The sequence below is a fragment of the Crocuta crocuta genome, unplaced genomic scaffold (genome assembly GCF_008692635.1).
Source record: "Crocuta crocuta isolate KB4526 unplaced genomic scaffold, BGI_CrCroc_1.0 scaffold42, whole genome shotgun sequence".
Classification (NCBI taxonomy): domain Eukaryota; kingdom Metazoa; phylum Chordata; class Mammalia; order Carnivora; family Hyaenidae; genus Crocuta; species Crocuta crocuta.
Window position 1 is genome coordinate 302,409 of NW_027528744.1, and position 25,557 is coordinate 327,965.

General features: G+C 35.2%; 1 protein-coding gene across 3 annotated transcripts in view; it reads right to left on the reverse strand.

Moving 5' to 3' along the window:
• Nucleotides 1-4,411: 4,411 nt before the first annotated feature.
• The window catches only part of SLF1 (SMC5/6 complex localization factor 1), an 81,622-nt gene continuing 60,476 nt past the window's right edge, over nt 4,412-25,557 (reverse strand). For all 3 annotated transcript variants that reach the window (XM_077755309.1, XM_077755311.1, XM_077755310.1), the window contains 6 exons: nt 12,521-12,666; nt 11,406-11,569; nt 10,507-10,640; nt 8,519-8,611; nt 7,950-8,132; nt 4,412-5,357 (listed from right to left, as the gene is read on the reverse strand). In XM_077755309.1, the coding sequence (XP_077611435.1) occupies nt 4,876-5,357; nt 7,950-8,132; nt 8,519-8,611; nt 10,507-10,640; nt 11,406-11,569; nt 12,521-12,666 (1,202 nt within the window). In that variant the 3' untranslated portion in view covers nt 4,412-4,875. The remainder of the gene's footprint in view (nt 5,358-7,949; nt 8,133-8,518; nt 8,612-10,506; nt 10,641-11,405; nt 11,570-12,520; nt 12,667-25,557) is intronic.

Sequence of the window (25,557 nt, forward strand, 5' to 3'; positions counted from 1 at the left end):
CTCTATGTTGTAAAACAACAAAGAATGCAAAATAGAGAAATGCATCTTTAGGACCGAGTCAGATAGCAAAGATACATATTCCTTAAAACAAAAACAAAAAACTATTATAAATCAAACCATTCTGATCATTACAAAAATTTATCAGTGTCATGACAGAAGCCATTGCTGACCTAACCTTTAAGTTGAGAAGTACTGACAACAAACTAAGTCCTTTTTATCTGTCACCACTAGAAGATTAATGATTTTTTCAACTGGACTATTTCATTTTGAGGACAGAAAAATGGAGAATAATTGTAAATTTTAGTTCATCTACTATTAAGATAAATGATAGTATAATAGGTGTAAATTCAAAGCCGGATTCCAGATTTTCTGTTCAGTGCAATTTACCTGCTGGAATTCCTAAGTACATTAAAAAAAAAATTACATTCTTCAGTTGAACTAAATCATATGTTCCAAAGCGGTTAGCCATTCTCTATTAATGTTTAACACCCATTAGAACATTATGCCTAAGTGTTCATTTGCTCCAATTCAGATGCTTTTGAAAGGAAGGAGATTATATTTACCAAATCTGGGTTTAATATTCTAACAAGATTTGGGGGCCACGATAAAAAATTGGAGGAAATGACTGCATCAATTGTAATTGGAGATGGCTAATTATAAATGCTTGAATAAGGAACTTTTATTTTTTGGTCTATGCTAAGGGCAATGTTACATATTATAAGCTACATATACATATATATATATATTATATGCTTATTTTATTAGCAGTATTGTTTTTACAATAACTGATTACTGGTTACTTTGCCAATTCAATACTATTGGATCTTACGTCAGGAAAGCAGTTTAAAAACCCAGATATGTTCACTCTATTTCTGTTTCAAACAGCAAAAATATATATATATATTCAACAGTACAAAGACAACATTATGAAAAAAATCTCATGCATATCTAGTACTAAGAGTTATATTTTAGGGTTTTTTTGGGTGTTTTTGTAATAAAAACTACATACTCACACTTAAAAAAGGCCTATAATAATTGATTCAAATATGCAAAATATTGGAAAATATCAGTATATCAAATTATAATTTTGCTTATAACACAAAAATACTCCCAAACAGCAGACTCCTCTGTGATAAAAAGCTAATCATTTGGGTTTGTGATTGGAAAACGTTAAGAAGCCTCTTTCTCAAGTAATTTAGTAGGACACCCCCCCCCCCATTAACAATTCACATAAATTCATGGGTCTCAAGAAACAAAGATGTTTATGGGTGTTTGTTGCTTGAGACTTTCATGAATTGGAAAGCATAATTCAAAGACTACCACTTACTGAAGAGGAAAAACTTTTGAAAAAAATCTAGTGATCCATGATGGCAAATATATCTTTTGATAGTTTCATCTGAAAAGGTCTTCCTTTAGTAAAATCTGCAATAATCGGAAAATACTTGCTTTGGAATCACACAGAAACAGTCCCACAACCTTTTCCAATTAAGTTAGTCAAATAATTTCTAATTCTGTATTAGAGCAAATAACTGCCAGAGCATATACTCCCACTACAATTCATTTCAACCCAGAAGGTGAATTTTTTGGTAACATAATTTGATTTACAAGAAAGAGTTAAGTATTCCATGCTTCCATGGAACTGATGTCCACAGTTTTGACAACACCAGGCACAGCCTAATTCCAATAATGCCATTGCCGACCTTTCTAACTCAATCCACATTTGTTATAAAAACAATTATCATTCAGAATTTTGCAAGCTCCACGTCAGCAGGAGGTGCGATTGGTGTGGAAGCTACGTGATAAATGCCTGAGGGAAAGAGTGCCTCATGTCACTCAAAGATGACCCTTTTCTACTGCTTCAGGAGCAACAGTGGCAGGCTCTCATCAAGTTCATAACTTAACCGGAAAGGTGTGTAAAGGCATATGGATTGCACATTCCAGCAACAGTGTTTTCATGTGAAGGTATTCACTTAACTTTCTGTAATAGCATAGACAGCAAAGGCAAACATTTCGTGGTGTTGATATAAAGTATCCTAGCATCAATGCATTTGGGTCTACCTGGAACGCATATTAGTTCCCTAACATTGCAAAAGCACACCCCACATTCCACTCACTCTATGAATTGCTAAAATCATAATGATCAAAGATTAAACTATCAGATCTGTGTAATATTCACATTTAAGAACTAAAACTGAACACACATTATTACTGTATTATTTTAGAAACACACAAATACTTTCAACAGCCCATAGAGGAGGCAATCAAAGTAACAATATTTCAATCTAGTTTACCTTCCTAGACTGTCAACTTTTTTCCTTTTATTTTAGTCAGCCCTGTTAAGCACACCACCTGGAATATAATAGGTGTTCAAGAAACAAAAACACTCATCAATTTCACATTGGATTTATACACGGATAAATGTTCTTCTGGTCAACCTGGAGTTAAGGAAATGACAGAAAATGTGTAAACATGGACCATTTTATCCTGCATAAGGAAATTAATAACTAACCAGCTAAAAAATTCTAACTTCAGAGAGACCCTTCCTAAGAAGCTGCCAGTAAACATTCTAAAACCTTTTATAATTCCAAATATTTGTAGGGATTACATATGGGGAAGAGTGCATCTTAACAGCTCAGAAATCTTCTTCCAGGCTTTATTTACACTAGTAACGAGGGCCTTGATAGGATTTTTTTTCTAAAGAACAAATCTAAAGAACTATGATGTGAAATCTAGCTACGTACAAGAAAGAATAGCATAACTGAGCCTTGCCTTCAGCTGCTGGAAGTTCGAGACATTTACAACTAAAAGCCAGGGCTCAAAAAGACTATGAATTTTATTTATTAATATTTCTATTTCATCTACTTCTAAGATCAACCAGAAGGAATTATTAAGTAATATTAGAAACATAGTCTCTTACTGAAGGTTTAAATTCACATACATTTGTTCAAATTCATACACATACATCGATATTGTTAACTAGGACACAGAATATAGTAATGTTTGCCAAGTTGTACTTTTGAGTAAGTGCAAAACTACAATGATACCTGATTAAAGGCAGAGACCTCAATGGCATTTTAGTGATTAATATTTCATATTTTGATGACTTGTAGAAGTGGGCAGACAGAACAGTCATGAAAAATTAATTCTCACTGCAACTAAATGGCATTTCTTTAGATCATTTAATTCAGAAAACTACTTTTTCTTAGCAGTGCAAAACCCGAACTCCTAGCACTGGTTACTTTATTAACTTAGAATTATCAACAATTTAGGCAATTATTATGTTGTTTAAATGAGTCATTTTAACTAAAAAGAGGAGGTAAGAATTAGAAAAGCAACATTTATTAAGTGTCATTTAAGGTGATAGGATAACAATTCTATCTTGACAGAGGTAATACCTGGTGTTATTTCCTTTTGATAGGTAAGAAAACAAAAGCTCAGAAAGGAACCTGCCTTAAAATTTAGTTAATAAGAAATAAGACAGGGATTTGTAACTATGCCTGTTAGATCTCAAAACTATGTTTTTAAGTTTATACTAGTTCACCAAGCAATTATTCCAGAATGCCTTCACAAGTGAAGCAAAGTGCTCTTCTTTGGAATAAAAATGTCCTTATTCATCATACTGGGAAACATTTTACTAAACCTTTCTGAGCATTTTACCGTTTCTCAGATCGTCTCTGCTGCATCTCTGATACTCTAGCAGATTAAGTAAATATTAATGAGACTTATTTCACATTTGAAGCCTAACTAGAAACAACTAATATTTCTTACAGTATGTGTAAAAAATTTCTGATTTAAAAATATAGGGAAAAAAACCTAGATTTTTATTCAGAGCTGATATACTAATGTAGCAGTTTCCAGTTTAGATTGTAAACCCCAGTAATAAAACACTCAGAATTTGTATCTTATTAAAAGATCTATTTCCAAGATAAAACTAAAGTGTGCTTCTTTAGCAGATTAATTGCTGTGAGATCATCACTTTAGTTACATAAAAGCTAAATGGAAGTTTTAATGTTTCTTTTCCAGCTGTACCACAGTGTAACTTATTCCCACCAGTAAAGCAACTCCAATTTCAAAAGTAGTTATTATCCACACCCTTTCTTTTAGTTGTACCATAAATTGCTGTTAGGAAAAAAATTGCAAATTGAAACATAAATTCATACTACACATTAAGATTTTAGATAATCTCAAATCTATTACTTAGCTACCACTTATAATCTTAATATTTGGCAAAACTTACTATGTAGCAGTATGCTTTCACTTACAGAATCGTGATACATGGAGTAGAAATAAACTTTGTACATGAACTGCTAAAATAAAGTAGATCAAGAGATCAAACTGTCAAACTTGGCACATTCACTGCATTTAAAAACCAAGAGAGTATTATTATTGTAAATTTTAGAAATGTTTATTTTACAACAAAACTAAACTGAATAGTTTAGCTCAACAACCTACAGAAAACAGGTAGCTACATGCTTATAGGTACACATGTGCATGAATATCCTTACCATGATTCTAAGACCTTAAATCCCCAGAACAGAGGATGTTACATTTTGATTTGAAAAAATATTTAAATTAAAATGTACAATATAAATAAATATCATTTTCAGAACAAAAAATAATAAAGATTAATGAGAGCAGTGTATACCAAATGAAACTCTTTTTACTTTTGAGTCAAATTCTACAACATGGAAAAAGCCAGAGGCCTACATTTATCATTTTGCAGCAGCTCTTTAAGTGCTTATGAAATTTAGCAAAGCTGCAGATTCTGTCAATAAATAAATAAAACTAACATTTGTTAATAGGCTACGAAGTCCATGAGAAATGACAATACAAGCTAAGTACATTTGGAAAGTTGACTAATGGTTTTTGGCATCATCATGAAAACTCTGTGACTGAATGACACATCATTTCCAGCGTCACCAATAAGGCCTCAGTGTGCACTCCAGGACATACTTTTACATTCTCAGGCAGTTCCTTAAGAATATTTGGGAGCGTCTGCAATGCCTTTATATTTCTAGCATAAAGATCCAATAACCAGTCAGTATGAGCACTGGTGGTTTCCTTATAATTCTTACAAGCCACAAGCAGCTCATTTAGATGAGTTAACCCTTTGAAGGCTAAGAGGAACTCTGAAGATAAATCAAAAATTGAACAAAAATTTAGCAACATCCTACTAAGTAAAAATGAACCAAATTCAAGTTGCTGGTGGTAAAAATGTTTCTCTGCTTGTGCATGAAAGTTCTCCACTGTATCTTCTATTTTTGTAATAGCGAATAGTTCCTCCTTGATTTGAGATGATAGCACATAATCCAAGGGTAATTCTCCCTTAGAGTTCCTCTGCTGTAAAAGCACCGGGCCTAGGAAAAAGAAAACATACAATGTTAAAACATTTTTATTTTGGCAGCTTAACAGGTGTTTTCCCTATTTTTCCAAAGCATCCAGGTCCTTGTTTACAATCCAAATTTGTCCTAACTCATGTTGACAAAATTTAATGGCTATACATACTGAATGCCTAATAAAGTTACATTAAAACTCAGAATTCCAGTTAATGCCTAATTAGGTTTGCCTAAAAATAGATGCCTTAGCTCTATAAATAAATAACAAATGTAAAAGAAGCATGTAAAACTTTATAAGTTGTCATCTTGACATAAAAATTTCAGTGTTCCTAGAAGATATTAATAAAATACATCCATCTTTAATTTTGTGTAAGAATCTTAAAGGTATCATAATTTCATCAAGAAAAAAAAAGTACTGTCTCCTTCCATGGCTAATAGGTGACTGCAGGAAAGACTACAAAACCTTGCATAGCCACAGATCACACTTTTCACTTACCCTTGCTTATGCTCAATTTTTAGTAGAGAAAAAACTAAATGTTAACTGCTCTGGATCAAAGTCAGGTTTCATCTTTTCATCCTAGTGAAACCTATCTATGTCTATCTACTTAGCAAGCACTCAAGAGTTTATCTCCTAGGTAGTAAAGGATAATATGGGAAGAACAAAAGAAAAATGACTCCCTATTTGGACACATAGCACTGAGTACTCTTTACCCCCTCTGTCAAGTTCTATAGTTATTTATGCACTCTGCCATAAAAATATTTTAAGGGACAGAAAGGTTTTAGTACTAGAAGACATGATCAGAAGATCCTACACACAACAGAAGACCATATTGCCAGAGAACAGATTATAGCTGCAAAAATTCCTAATGATATATCTGATGAAACACATGTATTTAATATAAAAGATCAGCCACGGGTAATATGTGATTGATTTTGTGGAAGAAAGAGAATTCTAAATCAAACTCAGGTAGGTCTCTTGTCATTATGTTTTATTTCAAAAAACTGTGCCAAATGATTCCCTCTTAAAAAAACATACAAGAAAATTATAGACACAAGATGCCAAAAATAAACAAAGGCTTTAGAGACATAAATAAACTCTCAAAATTACTGCTCTCAACACTGAATCACTCATATAAAGAGATAATGTAGTTTAGTTACTATAATGATGGTGTTAAACCATCTGACAGATCCAAACTCAGAATATGACGAAGGGAAAGGTAAGTGAAAGTGCGACTGTCAAAGGGCTATGGTAAATTCACCTACAAGTAGATTTCCTCTCTTATGACAATAAACTCATACATTTACTATTCTTCACCAAGAGACCTGGAAAAATTCACTTCAGTGAGTATAATCCAATTGTCTCCTAAAGAGTTGGACTTAATACAATAATGGCTCTTACATCGCTTAGAGTATTTGAAGCAAGGCCAAATACGGCTTTCAAATGTCACATACATGATTGAATAGAAAAATAAAGCACTTAGGAGACAGAACATTATGGTTTAGTAAATATATAATACTAAAAGAAGGGAAGAACTGAAAAACATATTGATTATGAAATGGTGTCACTAAAACAGACACACTAAGGCCTTTAGGGGGCAGGAGAAGACTATAAATAACCAAATTGCTAAAGCTACCAAGCTGTATACAACCATTCACTTATGGATATATTGGGGGGGGGGGGGGGNNNNGGGGGGGGGGGGGAGAGACATCTAAAGAAAATGTGCTTTTTATTTTCATGCAAAATAAAACAGCTTTAATTATAAAAGAAAATAATTTTAAATTTCAAGTTAGCACAAATAAAAATAACAGGAAATTTAACACAAATTTTTATTTCTGCCTTACAAGCTAATCATCACGTTTCCTTTGTTTCTCTTATAAAACATAAATCAGTTTTCTGTAAAATTTAACCTAAAGTTTCTATTATTCAGTTCAGATATAAGAATGTCACTTAAGAGAGGGTTGCAGGTACTCTTCGAAATACAGATATCAAAAATCAGAAAAAGCAGATGAATATTAAGCTCAAGTTATCTCCATCACAAAACCCTGCACAACAGTTACATCATTTGAAAAAAATCTTCCTACTGTAACTTAATTGACTGCAAAATGTGAATGAAGAAAAGATATTCTAGGATATCTTTTTTTATAGTCTGCAAAGAAATGACTCATTAAAAAAAGGATTAAAAAAAGATTAGTCCAGTTAGCAGTTATATACAAGAAATGAAACACGAGTGAAAAATCCAAGTAATCACAATGGAACATTTACATTCTTTTATTAATAAGCTTTCAGAAATGGCTGGTTCACAAAGACATTGCACACTTTATGTAAAAGAATATTTAAAATCAACACATTCAATTCAAAAGACACCCTCATATACAAACCTAAATAGGTTTTATAATTAATAAAATAAATTAATAAAATAAATATTTACATATTATGAAAATGCATCCCTATTAAAGAAAAGGTGCTTACGTTCTAGGAGATTTTTTATTTTTTTCACTAATGTGAATTAAAGGCATCTTTCCTTACAGATCTTAAGCATAAAATGCTATCTTTGAGGGATTCATCAAAAAGTGGATAATTTATCAAAACCCGTTTAGCATAAATGCACTCACCCCCATGCTGTAGTAGCAGCTTGCCAATTTCTACATGTCCGTTTGACAGTGCATCATGCAAAGGAGTCACCCCGTCCACTTGAGTGAGCAGATCTACCTCTGGACAACGTTGCAAAATTTCCTGGACACACACTGTGTTGCCATAGTTACAGGCTTCATGCAAAGGCGTCCAGCCAGCATTGTCTAAATTAGAAATCAAGGCAAGTTTTAAAACAACAAAAGTAGGACTTTTGGTAGTGAAGTATTGATATTCTGCTTCCCTTATCAGGGTGACTTTCTAGATGCTTCATATAGAAATAGCATGTTTTGATAAAAATGTCTAACATGTAGTCATATTTTTAACTGTAAGAAAATAAAATAGTTTTAAAATATGAATTTTGAGATCTTATCAAAATATGGACAAAAAATGTTTCTGCACTATTAATCACTGATTTCCTGGTTTTGTAACTGGTAATATTTGAAAGATATGTTAGGTAAATATATTTAGATTTTTCTTAATGTTGACATAAAAGTATTTAATATCACAAATATTAAGACACTGGATCAGACCACAAAAATGGAGAACTTACCTTTAACATTGATGTCTATTCCTGGCAAAGAGAGAAGTAGAATCAATTTCTCCACTTGGTTATTTATGCAAGCTCTATGGAGGGCTGTTTCTCCTGCCATAAAAAATTAATAGATTATTCCAGAGAAGACAAGATATAAACTAAAGAAAATAATCAAAGGGCATGAACTAGGAGATCTGGCCACATGCCAGAAAATTATTTATTGAGTTTTCCTTCTGACTGGTTTAAACATTTCTCGCATTAAAAAAAAAAGAGGGGGGAGGGATACCCACCAATCCATAGAGCTTCTGTTCTATCAGCAATTCAGCAATGAAATTCTACTGCAAAAGGTTTAATACAGGCATTGTCTCCCCCTAGTTCAAGGTTTAAAGCTTCAATCCCGCTATAAAAGCTCCAAATGATCAGAGAACACCAAAAATACAGGGTTTTGAAGCAATAAAAGTTTAGAGTGCAATTGCCCTCTCTTAAATTTATTCATGAACCTACGTTAAATGTATGGCTCTTTTTTATACAGCATTTATAGCTTAATTCAAATGAATGTTTCTGGCTAAGCACGAGTGCCTCTACACACTCAAGTATAATTCAGAACTTCAAATCCATTAACAGATGGTTTGCTGCTTCTCAATAGGCTGTCTGGCTTGGCTACAGCAGCACAGAGAAGGAGAAATGGGGGAATCTTAATATAAACACACACACACACACACACACACACACGAAAAAAAAATCCTAGTACCATTTAAAGCTGAAACAGAGTGACAAATGAAATGGTAAAGTTTTTTCTAGGAGGGATGCAATTAATGCCTGCTGGCTAAAAGTGTCCATATCCATCTCTGTTGTAACCAAGAATAGTAAGACATAAGTGATAATGTGATATAATGGGAATTAAAAAAACTTATAATAAGCAACTGTGTAGAAAACAAATGAAATACTGAATCAAACTCTTTCTTGCTATAAAATATTAAATAGTGTATGTTTAGTATTTAATTTTATAAATTAACTCTGTAACTCCTACCAAAACATCTCTTTTACATGCACTGAAAAGCTTTTGAAGTTTTTTTCCCCCCACTATTTCTCAGTTCTCTTCCTCCCTCCCAGTTCCCTCTGCTGTTCAGCTTAAAGTCATTCATATTCATTTTACTTTCTGACACAATAAACAAAGAGAAAGGACACTGTTTGTGTAGTTAATATTGGAGTTCTCCTTTAATACATTTTTCACATTTTGAGCTAAATTGGCAGCTATTTTAAATACATGAAATGCAATTACGAACTTTTATTCACATTGAGAGATTAAAAGAGCTTCACTGTTACTGTGCACACTGGTGTCCTAATGATAATTTTTGTATTAAAAGCACAATACAGCTTCTTATCAAGGACTCTGCAATTTCCTTTGGCTAGGTATAGACTCTTGGAAGAGCCTTATATTTGTGAGTTAAGAGGTCACTAAGTAAAAGAGGTGCCTAAGTGAATTATTACAGCACTATTCTTGTAACTCCATCCTTTAGGTACTTAGGTTCCAGTATAGTTAGAACCAAAAGCCAAACACATTTCATAGTCTGGGCTCAATGCCTGGGAGAAAAGAGTCCATATGCTTAACACAGCTATGTAACATAGACTACTCCCCATTCTTTGTTCACAAAATGTCTAGGACTGAGAGAGATGAAGACTGAATTATACTTTCAAATCAAAAGACTCTAATCCCAAGCTGCACAGGTTGAGGTGGAATAGAAAAGTAAGGCGGGCAAATTTGGAATGAGCTCAATAAGAGCTAATATCTGGAAAGGCAGAGGGGGAAAGGGAGGAATATTCTATTATATTGAGTATTAAACAACCACTTTCTTTGAATAAATGAGAGTTGAAAAAAAATATGCTAAGAAGGTATTTTCTGGGCCTAGTCAAGTTCAAATATTCATCAGGGCCAGTGTGTGAAACTTGCAAATACTGACTACAACCATGAGAAGTTCCTAGCATAAATTAGATACTTGGAATACCTTTTAGATTAGTTTTGTGAAAATTCATCTTTGTAACTAAAGAGGGGCAATTCTCCTTGGAAGATGATAATTCTCCTTCTGACTTCTTTTTCAATCTTTTTAACGATGAGGAACATTTAGCAAGGTTCAGCTCTCTGAAAATAAAGTAAGAAAAGAAAATGAAAGCTTGTTTTACACCAAGGCATGGCAGTGTACATTACATACTGAGTACTTTCAAAAATCCAGCCTCCTGTTCATTTAACTCCTCCTTATTCATTCTTTACTGCTTGTTTTTTTATATTTATTTCAAATGTACAGAAATAAGTTTTCATGCATTACTTTTTATTTTAATAACTGGTACCCCCAACTGCCCACTGAAAAGTTAATGATTATGTACTGTCACATAGAAGAAGAGACCAAGTAAACTACATTTGGCAGAGAGAGAAGGCGGCAAATGCTAAGATTCAAATGCAGGCTCCTGCTCCCCACTCTTATTTTCATATTCTGATCCTAATCTTCCTAAAAACATTTTAAAGTTTTCTGATTTTTATACAGTAAACTTTTAGAAGAGGTTTCTCATTTGGGGAAAGCTATTGCTAACAATTCAGAGTATCTTACATGACTATGGATTCTGAAATCCAATCTTTATCATATTATATACAAGTAGTAATTTAAATCACAGCAAAAATGGTGTAAAAGAATTTGAAAAACAGGTTTTTTTCCTTTCAGGAAGCACATGTACCCTGAAGAAGAGAAAGCAATAATGTTGACTATATGTATTTATTTATACATCTCAAATTGAGTTTTGTGTTACTCAGTATAATTCAGACAACATCACGGTAAGGATAAAATTTAAGAAATGTGTCCAAAAAAGGCTGTACTTGGGGAAAAAAAAAAGTTGATATATGAACATCACTTACGGTAACTCTGGCAGCCCTTCCACTTGTTTCTGCTTCGCACCATTCAGCATTAACAAGGCTCTCTGAGATTCAAGGCAAGGCCGCTGTCCTATTTTCTTTGGTATCTGCATCTTTCCAGCCCCATGCACACCAGCCTTCCCCAAAGCTGGCAAATAGGAATATACCTGTTGCAAAATAATATTATAATGCTTTCTCAACTACCAAGACCTGGAAAGCAGTAAAAAGAAATTATCTGATTCAGCTCACCATTAGATTATTTATGCTTTCTTGGTTGCTATCCTTTCTCATTTGAACATGCTATGATATTAAGAAAGCTGATACTTCCATGTCATTAATATGACATATGTAAAAAGAAAAATACCTTCTTGAAAGTAACTTTTTTCAAATTCACTTTAGATGCTCATTAGCAAACTTCATCTGATTAGCCTAATAATCAACTTGTTATAGTTCATTTGCATGCTTTAAATATTTACGGTTTATGAACAACCAGTATTTTGTCATTTCCATTTTGGTAATGCCTTCCTTAGACATGAAACAAGTCTGGAATAAGTGGAGTAAGAAGAACAAAAGTCGTTAAAGACAAAGATTGCAGCAAAACAGTATGTGCCCAATAAACAAGCATGTTTCTCATTTGCTGAAGAAACTGCTGAAGACAGTAGGTCTTAAAGACAAGATAAAACTGGAAAACCTGGAATCAAATGCAGCTTATGTATGTGTATATATAAGATAAAGAGGAATAACTTGTGGCATCATTTACAAATTTTGCTTTTTAAATACCATTAAATACTACATAAAATTGTTTTGGATCTACATCTTTCCAAAATTATCTTATGTGCTATGGCAAGGAAACAAAGATTTTTGTATTATTTTTCTGTTATCAATCCTTAATTACTCTCAGGAAGTAATTAAAATTTCTATTCACAAATGACTTCATTTCCTAGGTAGAAAAACACCCACTCTTACATAGATTTGAAAGGTTATATAGATTTATATAAATTTGAAACATTTACGGTTAATAAGCTCTAATTATTAGAAATAACAAAAAACATTTTAAAGTTGAATTTAAAAACTCATTTTTTTGGCAACTACAAGAGCTAGAACACAGTGGTACTTACCATTTTCTGGAGAGACAATGGCTCAGAAGAAATGCTGATGGAACTCTGTGAATACAACTTTTTAAAGACTGCCTCTGCCACAAACATTTGAAGCCAGGAGGAGGAAAAGGAACAAATGAAAATCTCTAGTTCCTCTGAAGAAAAGTCTGTACAAAGCAAGAGAAATAAATATAGTTATTGCTATACCCTATAAAACTTCTTTCTACAGAGTATTTTCTGCGTGGGTGTTATTCATTGAAATGACGACTCCTACACAAGATTCATCCACTTAATTTTAAACCACAAAAACAAACAAACAAAAAGATGACACTCCCAAGACGACACTTGCCTTTCAAAAAATTAGAAATTTTATTTTTTTTATGGTGCATATTCTCACATTTCGAACAACCATTACTTATTATTTTAAATAAAAGTTTTGAAATTAGATATATACACACATGAATAGAGAGATGAGAGATGAATAGATAGGTATAGGATTTTATCACTCTATTTTCCAACTAATGTGAAGATCTCTTCCCACAACAGAGTTGCGTCTTTGGCGAACCAGTGTTTGGTTTAATGGACACATATGTTATTTAATTTGAGATGACAGGAAGAAAGAAATTAGACCTTTTCCCAGTACAATATTCATGACTCCTATCACTGCAGAGGAGAAATAAATGTAAAGAAAAGGAAAATGTAAGACAAGCGAATGTATAAGGATATCCTTAGAAGTCTGCACCTACTATATAGGAAGTAGGAGGGAGGGCTATAATTTTAAATGACAAAACAACAACAACAACAACAAATACCAAGAGCCTCAAATCTTTTCTTCCAAAACCCTCAAGCTCTCCAATAACGGAAATGCATAAATATACACAAAAACTGAAAGGACTATTTGCCACATAAAATAAATTACTGGATGTTATGAATTATCCAATGATACTTTCTGTATAAGTAAAAGGATGGAAGATACAATGGAATATAAAGAGCAAGATGAATCAACAAGATATTAAAAGAACCAAAATAAAACAGGACAAAAAAAAGTTGTGATATTATACAATATGGCAGATTCATTAATGTAGGGGAGAAAAATTTTTTTCTTTACCCTTCTAGGTTCTTTTGGCTGGTCTATTAATTTAATTGACATAAGACAGATTAACATAGGTCAAACAAATTTAATTACTTTCATATGGAAGCTTCATATACATGAGAGGTTCAAAGACAGGTAACTGAAGCTTACATGCAATCCTGGTTAAGGAGAATGGTGGTAGGGATCTGTGGCTTCAAAGGTAAAGAAGGCAATTCACAGGAAGGTGAGAAAAGCAGGTGTTTGGTAAACAAATATTTGACATGCTATACACAGACAATGGGACAGAGAGAGGAATCTGAACAATTAGGCTCTGCCAAACTTGCCCTAGCTTACCACGCCTAGCTTATACTCTTTATAGTTATCTCTGGGGATATTTCTCTTCCAGGACCAAACCCTCTATCCATTTTGAGAGAGAGCACACGTGTCGGGGCAGAAAGAGAGGGGAAGAGAGAGAACCCCAAACAGGCTCCCTATTGTCAATGTGAAGTCTTATGCAGGGCTTGAACCTATGAACCATGGGATCATGACCTGAGCTGAAATCAAGAGCCAGATGCTTAACCAACTGAATCACCGAGGTGCCCCTCTTCCTGAGTCTTTTGATTCTTGATTGTTTAGCTCAAAATAATTCACCTGCCAAAGTGGCACATTCTGGGATATTTTGCTCCCCTTCAATCCTGCCTTTGAAACTTCCTAAGAAGTTTCTCATTCTAGAAGCTGAGTCAATACATTGCTCCATGTCAGTGAACCAGTCTCTTAGCCCTGAGAACTGGTCAGTTCAATTACAAGAGTTGTGTCTCATTTCAGGAGGTAGTAATGCAGGTGGGCTCCCAAAGTTAGGTCTACATTGTACAATCCAAAATTTACTAATATTATTTCTATGGAAGCAAAAGTTAATGGATGGGGCAGTCTATAATCTAAATTTCTACGTTCTGTAGGCAGCCAGTCAAGATTTCTTGACATTTGGCTCAAAACATCGTCAGAAGGAATGAGGGCAGGCAGTGGCAACTGATAGATTTTCTTGGTTTGCAGTGTGAAGGTCTCTGGTGAGTTTTCTGAGTGGCCACACGGCATTAGGCATGAAGACTGTCCATGCATGAGCTGCTGTGGTAATTTCTCTCAAGTGTATGTCAAGTTGTCCAGCTTTTTCTTGCACAGCTTCAGGAAAAGTATAATTTCAGTTCTCAACAATTCCAAGTCAACAAGGTGGTAAAAAAACAGAAATGTCAGTTTGAAGAGTTATAGCCAAATATTAGAAGGAACAAGAAGAATTCAGCATCTAGTCCAGTTCACAGGTAGAAAACAAGACCTCAAAGACAATTAACAGAAATCAGATTTGATACCTATAAAAGTGTATTACTGAAACAATTTTTCTTTCTACAGTCACCCCCATTTTCCTAAATATAACCACAATGAGACAAATTCATTTGCAAATTAAGTCTAGTCTCAGGAAACGTGGCTGATTATTTACGTAAGTGCTGTGAGAATAGTTATTGATCATACAGACTCTTAAATTTGCTTTGCTGGAACTTTTCATAAGCAATCTCAGATTCACCTTTTATTTTTTTTAATTTTTTAAAAGTTTTTTCTTTTTTTTTTGTAATCTCTACACCCAATATGGGGGTTGAACTAATGACCCCAAGATCAAGAGTTCATGCCCATCTGACTGAGCCAGCCACACACCCTTCTGATTGAACTTTCAAAAGACCCTTGAGACTAGGAAGCCAAGCAAAGTTCCTGCCATCAGACTTTGCCTGCTATACCTATAGACATGGTAAATTCCTTTTTTCTTTAGGTCACCAAAATATCTGGAGGTTTCTGAGACTGCCAGGAAGTGACCTTGTTTACTTGCTAAGGCTGCTGGGAACACTGAAAGCAAGGTGCCAGGCTCTTTTTCCATGAAGTCAGCTTTAGTTCCTTAAAGCTGTCTGGTCATAATGTGATTCTATGCATATTCTAAAATATGACATTCCAGCCAAAACTTTGGAAACACAACCAATGTTTCCAATTGTGTCTTGTTACAAGGAGAACTGATTCTTGTTGAACTTATGCAAAAACTGTAGTGAAAATAAAAATACTAAGAAGTTTGAGTTCCAGAGAGATCAGGTAGGGAGACAAAGCTAAGGTTTTGTCTTTGTTTACAAAGGTATACTTTACCCATTTGTTGTAGTTTCCTTAAAAGTGGAAAAACATAACATTAAAAACCAGTAACGTTTCAAATAGAAAGTTATAAAAATTATAGTCATCCTCATTAGTCCATTCAGTCCCATACAGTTAATTCTTATTGAATGTGACCTTATGTTTGCAGTTTTAGGAAACGATGTTTCTCCATCAGAATTTTGCAAATCCTTACCCAGTGAAATGGTATGAGCTTAAAATTATGAGAAACAATTTGCATTTGTCAGAGTCCTTTCCATAAATCTCACTGAGGATAAAACATATTCACAAAGGCAACAGAGTAGAACAGTAACTCTATAAACAACAAACTTAAAAATGATCCTAGTTAAGGGTCTGGTAAGAGTTCATTACCATGAAATTAACAAGAAAATTTGGTTATCTCTGTGGCACACAACTTAAGATAATAACTAGAATTACAAGTGACATTATACTAGTACATATTACATTTCTGGGAATTTTACATTATTTTTGGAACACCTACATACAACTATATAAGAACAGCATAAAGAAGGCTTAAGTATTACGTCTTTTTAAAAAAAAATTTTTTTTAATGTTTTATTTATATCTAGGAGAGAGAGAGAGACAGCGTGAGCAGGGGAGGGTAAAAGAGAGAGGGAGTCACAGACTGAAACAGGCTTCAGGCTCTGAACTGGCAGTCAGCACAGAGCCCGACGTGGGGCTCGAACCCACGAACTGTGAGATCATGACCTAAGCGAAAGTCGGATGCTTAACCGACTAAGCCACCCAGGTGCCCCTTAAGTATTACTTCTTATTTGACTGTTTCCCATATGACTTATCAAATAAACCTAATTTGTTTAGAATTTGCTCATTTGACAAGGAGAAAGAACACATCTTTTGCAATATTCCAGAAATCCTCTGCAAAATCCCAAATTTACCTCAAAGTCAAAAAAGACTTTAGAATTCGACTTTGAGAAGTTTGTCAAGAATATAAAAGCTTTTAGGGGAGTCTGGGTGGCTCCTTCAGCTGAGCTTCCGACTTTGGCTCAGGTCATGATCGTGTGGTCTGTGAGTTCAAACCCACATTGGGCTCTGTACTGACAGCTTAGAGCATGGAGCCTCCTTCAGATTCTGTGTTTCTCTCTCCTCTCTGCCCCTACCCTGCTTGTGCTCTGTGTCTGTCTCTCTCAAAAATAAACATTAAAAAAAGAAAAAATTTTAGAACATTTGGTCAAACAGGATTATAAGGCATTATGAAATGAGTTATCCTAAGTGACAAAGACTTTACATTCAAATATAGATATTTAAGTAGCCATAAAAAAAACAACTTAAAAAACAATCACCTTAGCAACAGTGAACATTTAGTTTTCTTAAGTAATCAAAAACTTAAGACAACTGAGGAAATTATTTTGATAATACATAAAATCACTGTTTACTAGGCAGATTATTTAAAAGGTGAATAAAAACCTTACACATTATCAAAAGCAAATCGATGTTCCAAGAAAACTTTATCCTTTTAGCAGATCAAAGAATATTTTTAGTTGTACTTAAATGTACATACACTATTGATCTCAAAGGTTACTTTTAAAAATGCTTATAATACATTCATTTAACTTTAGTCAACTTGACCTCAAAGGTAAAATTCTCTTTTCTTCCCATTCTGAAACAATTAGGAAAAAAATTACTTGTTTCCTTCTTACCAAAAACACATCTCCGTACCTCATACCTTCTCTTAGTCAGAAACTTGATTTACTGTTCCTTGCATACAGTAACTTCCCCTATTATTTCCAGTAGTCTTAATTACATGTATTAAATAAGACTCTTAACCCTTAGAAATTTTAATTTCTAGTAAAAATTAAGTAGACACTTGTGTTATGACCAGGGAATTCTGAACACATTCAATAATTTTTAGAAATATATTATTCCTCACAATATATTTGCCAAAGTGACAAAAGACCAGTTTACTAACAGAAAAAATATCTTTAGTTCCTTCGTGAAACCAAAAGTAGATAAACCAGTAATTAATGTTTCAGTATTTCATCATATTTAGAATTATCTAGTATTTTCATCTTATTTAAAAATGAATTTCTACCTGGGTACTAGGGTGGCGCAGTCAGTTAAGTGTCCGACTCTTGTTTTCAGCTCAAGATTTTGCGGTTCGTGGGTTCGAGCACCACACTGGCCTGTTCACTGACAGTGCAGAGTCTGCTTGAGATTCTGTTCTCTCCCTTCTCTCTCTCGTCCCTACCCGACTTGTACCCACTCTCTCTCTACTAAATGAACTTTAAAAACTTAAAAAAAAGAAATGAATTTCTATCATGTAACTTGACTTTGCAAACAAAACTCTTAAGGATTTAAGAGGTTACCAAAGAGATTTGGAAAGCTTTTGAGTACACATACCATAAAACCTAATTATTATGGAAAAAATTAACCTAAAAATTCTCATCTCACTTACATTTCCTCACTTGCTCCCAACAACTATATTCAGGTTACCCATGAATACAACATGAGACATTAGACAAAAACAGACATCCCAACATATTTATCTTGTTGACAATTTTTTTAACGGAGTAAAAAAGTGCAAGTTGCATTATATCCAATGTTGATAATTTTAAAGACATGTCTACTGTAATTAAAACAGTGAACTTAAACTAACTCTTAATACTAAGCGCTTTTACAGCTTATGTGGACCTAAAAGGCATTGGTTAGTCTTATGTATTTCTGAGAATTTTAAGATTACTTTATCCATATAAGCACTTGCTTTTACACCAATTAAGTAGAATTCTTTTAAAAGATAATATTAGCAACATAATCCAGAGGTAGAATAATACATCTAATACATCTGCAACACACACACACACACACACCCCTGCAAACACAGCCTTTAAAGTTGTTTTAAAATTTTAGCCATGAGATAGGTATGATAATGCAAAACTTACTGGTTTTTAAAAAAGTAGTTGGATCCAAATTTTGTTTTGACAGTTGAAGTAAGTTAAATCACCTGCTCAGATGGCTAAAGCTTTTCAGTATTTATGGAGCTGAAACTTAAGACTTTTTATTCGCTTTATTTCCACATCGCTCTTTTTTTCCTCCTTGATAAAAAAACTTCTCCCTAAAGTTTGTATTTCCAAGAATGGCTCTTAGGTCTTAGAGGATCTGGGGGTAGAAAATTCACATCACAAAAGCACAAAGTATCCAAGTTTTCTCCAAGATGCAGCTTTGGGGGCATATATGCTTATTATCAGAGATGTGGAGTGATTACTACTTAAATTTTTCCTTCTTTTTCTTAAGTGACAGACAATTCTATTTTCAATGTCCCAATCTTTTATAATATCTACACGATCTCGAAGGGAGATTTGGGGGATGGTACTTGTTTCTAGGGCTTCATTTTTGGGTTGCAAAGATCTGTAAGATAAAGACTTATATTATGGAAAGAATTTCCGACTAAGGCAGAAACCAAAAGATTCCTGTATCTACAACTTCAAGGTTTAGCACAATATACCTTTGTAAAGTTTCTATTAAGCATTTTAAAGCACAAAGGCGTTCTTTCACACTGCACAATTCAACCTGGACCAATTCACCTTAGGGGAAAAAGAGTCTACTAGTGCTTCCATCAGATCCTGAACATCAGCCTTCAGGCCTTCAGTGATGGTTTGTTGGAGGATCTAAGAGATACTTTGGTCACTGGTTTCCTATGGGAGGCAGATTTTTCCTCAGAGAGCCATCTGGCTTGTCAGTTAACTACAGCAAAACTAAGGGTGGGGAGAACGCCCATTTGCAGCTAATCAAGGTCTCTGTTAGTGGTGTTATGAATGGCCATTAATCTTTCTGCTCTCAAATTTGGTAATCTTCTGAAAGTACAGGTAATGTCAAAGATCTGCTCCTGTTCATGGGTCATGAATTCTTTGCAGCAGAGGTTCCAGGATACATCTTCTAGGGACATTGCACAGCAAGGCCCAAAGCTGGCAGGGCCTGATTACAGAGCCCAGGGAAGTAGGACGAACTGTAAGAAATAGTAAAGCAAGGCCTACTGCCCTTCACAGGTGCTTCTGTTTAAAACTTACTTCCCAGCCTTCAGCATTTACACTAGAAACCTGTATGCATCTGCAGTACAAACTGGAAAGCTCTAGGTAAATCTTTAGAAAAAGTAAAATTAATACAGGTAGCTGGGTGTATAACGAATTTTCTAGGGAAGGCAGGGGGATTTGGGGAGTTAGGGAATTTACTGAGATGAGACTAGAATTTAAGATGGAGAATTTACACTGGGTGTGTACTATAATTTTTGTTCTAATTTCTGTTATTTAACCTTATTAAGGGACTCCCTAAGGCTACCCATTATATTCCTTTGGGTCTGTTTCTTTTTTTTAACTTTTTTTTCCGTTTTATTTGACAGAGACAGTGCGGGTGGGGGAGGGGCAGAGAGAGGTAGAGAGAGGATCCCAAGCAGGCTCCGCACTGCCAGCTCAGAGCTCGATGCAGGGCTCAAACTCTGAGGTCATGACCTGAGTCAAAGCCATGAGTCCGATGCTTAACCGGCTGAGTCACCCACGTGTCCCCTTTGGATCCTCTTTTTAAATCTGGTCATTCCATAGGCACCAACAAGACAACTGTTTAAGATGACATCCTTTTAGAATTTTTCCTCTTAGTTATAACCAATTACATATTTTTGTATTACAAAGGATCTGTTGTCTGACCATTGACAAGAGGGATCATGTTTTAATCTTAATAGCAACTCATAAGCAATAGCAACCAATAAGCCTTTTTGTGGAAAAACCCAGAGGCAACTTTCCATACTTTGAATCAATCTTTACCATGGACACAAGAGACATTTCTCAAGCAGGTGCACAAGAGGCAGCCCCTATTAACCAAGAAGTTCACTCTAAGAGTCTACAGAAGTTGTCACAGTAAAAATGGTATAATGATAACAGAGTCTCCAGTTTCCCAGGAGAACCTGAGACACCTCCAGTCATACACGTGCTAATCTGTGACACCAGGCAGGCACTTCTGGAATGGGACTTTTCTAGCACTAACAAAATATAGGTTGGGATGGCTAAAGCCCCTCATGGACTGCGTGGAACCTCTCACAACAAACCCTCCTCAGAGCCTGCACAGAGAGAGTGCTGCTTATGACTTCATGTCTCGGAACCTGAGTCTATTCAACTGGCCACCAAGATGCATGCTGGTATGTGCACCTTCCAGCAGAGAGGATAGAAAATATTCTCACTGGTCACAAATCCAAGTTCTTAAGACACAGAATGAGAGAAACAGAAAACCTCTTCCAGTTTTTCTTGCATGTACACTAACGGAGCCTTGGGTCTCTCAGAGCCAGAGGGACATGCTACTCAGTTGGAACTTCCGAGTTATTTTACAGAGAACCTCACTGCACAGAAATTATCTTGAGATTGGTGGGTGACCTAATGTGAATCTAACCTGTTGTAGGACCAACTTATCCGAACATGGGAGTCACTGAGTTAGGTAGTGAGCACTCTAATAGCTTCTCAGTGCTTGATCTGTGCCCACCAATCTTGCAGCTTTGGCTTCCAAAAGCCTTTACCTTATGTGCATGTTAACCCACAACAAAGCTGGTCTGAACAAATGCCAATTTGATGAGAACCAGAGAACCATGAACTCACTTGTCTGTGAGGCCAGTGGCTCAAAAAACAGGTTTATAGGCTTGGGCTTACGTTACACCCTATGGTTTTCCTCCTTATGACAAATAATACAACAAAAAGATAAACAGCGACCATCTTTGAGAGGAAAATGACCAATAAAAAACAAGAGAACTCAAGGTGCCTGCTGGTCAACAGGAAGAGCATCCAACTCTTGATCTTGAGGTCATGACCCAAGACCTATGTTGGATATAGAGATTACTTAAATAAAAAAAAAAAAAAAATTAAAACAAAACCAAGAGTACTAATTACACACCTTTCCCAGAGTCACTATATCCAAGGAACTAATTTCACAAATATTTCCTCCTGCTAATCTAAATTTATAAAAGGAAAAAGAGGACTCTCACTATTCTTGCTTCCACTGGACTCTGGAGGCAGAGATCTGGGAAACTGACATGTTAAGAATTCCTACCTTCCGTTTGCTCTCTGAAAATGGTCTCAGGAGCTCTCAGCTGCAGCAGCCACAGAATAACCACCATCCAGACACTAAAATCACCCTCTCTGTAGTCAGCTGTAGGGAAGGAAAAGTTTTTCCTCGACACTTCGAAATTCCTTTGGTTGGTCTATTAATTAAATAGATATAAGACTAACAGGAGAAAAACACATTTAATTCCTTTCATGCAGGAGCCACACACAGACAGGAGTATTCCAAGACATTTGGCAATTGAGGTTACCCTGAACTTAGGAGGCAAAGAATACATTTCACAGGAAGATGGGAAAAGCAAATGTTTGTTAACAAAATGTCTGTCATGCTATGCAGAGACAATGGGACACATACAGGAATCTGAACAAACAGACCCTGCCAAGCTAGCCCTAGCTCACCACATCTAGACCATACTCTTTGTATAGAAGGCCTAGTTAAGGCGGAGATAAAAAGCTCTTCCTAAAGTCTGTTGGTTCTTAACTGTCTTTAGCTCAAAATAAGCCACATGCCAAGGTGGCACATTCAGGGGTGGCATATTCTGTTCTCCTTTACTATAAGCCCTGGAAAAAATTAGAACTAGAAAAAGTCAATAAAATTAGCAAAATAAACATAACAGGTTAAAATGCATTTTAAAAACTGAACAGGATGATAAACTAAATATCAATATTGAGTATAAAGCTTGACCTCTGTACGCAAGCGTGAGTTCCTTTGGGCTGAAAAGACTCCAGACACCCAACAGAAGTCCTATCCTGCTCAAATGCCTTAACAAAAGGCTAAGGGCTGGCATTCCTGCAGTCCTTAATTGTCTGAATTTCAACTGCAGGAGGGGTGCATAATGGAGTGAAGAGGATGGACAATGAACTAAGTGGGTGGGGAATTTTCCTCCAGGGAACATTTGGCAATGCTTGGTTGTCATAACTAGTGTGGGAGGTGGTAATGGCATTCAGTGGCCAAAGGACACGGCTACTACTGAAAGCCCTACAATTCAGTTCATAGTACAGCCTTCCACAACAAAGAATGATCCAGCCCCAAATATAAACAGTGCCCAGGCTAAGCTAGAAACTCTGCCTTGCCTAAAGACCTAACCTTCTTGCCTTGAGACACACATATGGGCAAATGGCTCCAGTTACATGTGAAGTAGATCCACCTAGCCCACACATACAGGAGACTGCTCCATTCAAATAAACCTTTCCAAAATGGCCTCCATTGAGCTACAATGATTAGAACTACAAATGAGAAAGGAGTGGTTTACAACCTTTTGTTACAACTGACTACTTACAACCTACTACACTGTATTACTGAAACTGTGTAAGCAGGAAGAATGATCATCAAAGGATTTTAATCAACTTGACATACTACATTTTATAAATTTAAGGTATACAGTCTGTTACTTTGATACTTTTATACACTGTAATACGATTGCCACCGAAGTAGCATTTATTATATAACATCATTACAGTGCAGTATTATCTGTATTCATTATATTGTATATTAGATAGATGTCTATGGCTTATTTACGACTCACTTCAAGTTTGTATCCTTAAATACAATCAATCTTAACCCCCTACTCCCCATCCTATAGTAACCACCACTGTGATGTGGAGAACAAAAACAAAAGAAATGTAGAAGAAAAGAACCCAATGACAAGCACTTAAGACAGGCAGAGCTACGTTCCTCCAGGAATTCAAATGCTTCAATGTTAATACTTTGCTAGATGCAAAAAGTAACCTTAGCTTCACATTATGACATTAGCCCAACCTCCAGGGTCCTGTAAGTCTTAACATACGAGAATCCCTTTGAAAACTTCCTTTATCTCTACTCCCTGCCAACAACCGCTCTCTCCCCGCCAGTCCTAAAATATGTTAGCAATTATCCTATGTTTGGACATACGGCCCCCTGACATACATCTGGAGGGTCTCATAACTAAGGTTTACTAGAGATTAGTAAATGACTTTATTCTTAAACAGCAGCTAACCCCTCAAGGTCCTGAAAACCTTGCTTCCAAATTCCTTAAGAGACTTACACTATCTCTAACCCCCTCCCAACTTACAAGTTTACCATCAGTCACTCCTCAAAATTCCGGTACAGCTCTTCCTGCTGATGGGTCCTGTTGCTGTGCTTTAATAAAACCACCTTTTATGCACCAACGATGTCCCAAGAGCTCTTTCTTGACTGTTTGCTCCTGGAACCCAATGTTACATCACATCAATTTTACTGGGTTTGCTTTTTGTGTTTTATAGGTCTGACTTTTTAAGTTTCCACGTGTAAGTGACTTCATACAGTACTTGTCTTTTTCATTTACTGTAATGTGCTCAAGGTCCATCCGTGGTGTTGTGAATAGCAGAATCCTCCCTTCTCATGGCTGGATAATATTCCACGGTATATGTATACCACATCTTTTGTAGCCATTCATCCAACGATAGGCATTTGGATTTTTCCATATCGTGGTTACTGTGAATACTGATGTGACAAACATGGGTGTGCATAAATCTCATCAAAATCTGTTTTCATTTCCTTTGGGTATGTACAAAGAAGTGGTACTGCTGAATTGTATGCTGGATCAAGTTTTAATTTTTGATGAACCTCCATATTACTTTCCATAGTATCTGGACTACTTTACGTTCCCATTAATAGTGTATACAGGCTCTCTTTTCAATACATCCATGTGAACCACTGTCTCATCCTCTTGAATAGCCATTCCAACAGGTGTGAGGTGGGATCTCACTGTCGTTTTGATTTGCACCTTCTTGATGATTAGTGCTACTGAGCATCTTTTCGTATGTCTGTAGAACATTTTCATGTCCTCTTTAGAAAAATGTGTATTTACTTCTGCCCAATTTTTAACAGACTGTCTGCTATTAAGTTTTGTTAGTTCTTTATATATTTTGAATATTAACCCCTTAGCTGATGTATGATTTGCAAATATTTTCTTCTATTCTGAAAGAATTCTTTTGAATATTAAATCTCTAGCTACACATTTAGAAAAAAAAAAAAAGCCATCATCACAGTGTTTACTACAACATACTGACTGATCTCTTAACATATCATCTCTAAGCAGAGGCAAAAACAAAGCATAAATAACTTGCACTGTACAGCTCAAAAGAGATGATCCAAATGAAGTTATTTACCAAGAAAGAGTATTTGATAGGCTTTTTAAAAAAGTTTATCAGGTCATGCCATTCCCCTGTTAAAACAGCTTCTAACTCCTCAACATGGCTTAGGAGTTCTTCAGCAAACTCCCCTACAATTTCTCTGCTTTTATTCTGGCCACTCTTCTCCTTGTATCTTGCCATCAGCTAGCTACCTTAAGATTTCAAACAGGCCCTACTTCTTCCTATCTCAAGAGTTTTGGTAATGTGTTTTCTATTGGGAGTATGCTTCCCTGTCTCTGTCCAACTCCTACTTTTCCTTTTTTAGGTTTTACTTTACATGATTACCTGATATGAAGTGTAAGTTCACTCATCTCAACACCCAGTTTTTCTTGTTTGAAACAATCAGCATTTTTAGACAATGTATGTACAGTAATCTAATTATAATCTGTTTCTCTCACCAAAATTTCCAAAAACTCAAGGGCCATGTTTTGTTACTTTTCCTTCCCCCCTACACTATACATGGTATTTGTATCTGGGCCTGGTAGAGTTGCAATAAAAATCTGCTGAATAAATAAAGTGAACAGAAACATTCTAATGAGATAATTAGTAAAATTATGAAAACATGTTTATGGAAGAGGTCTGAAAAA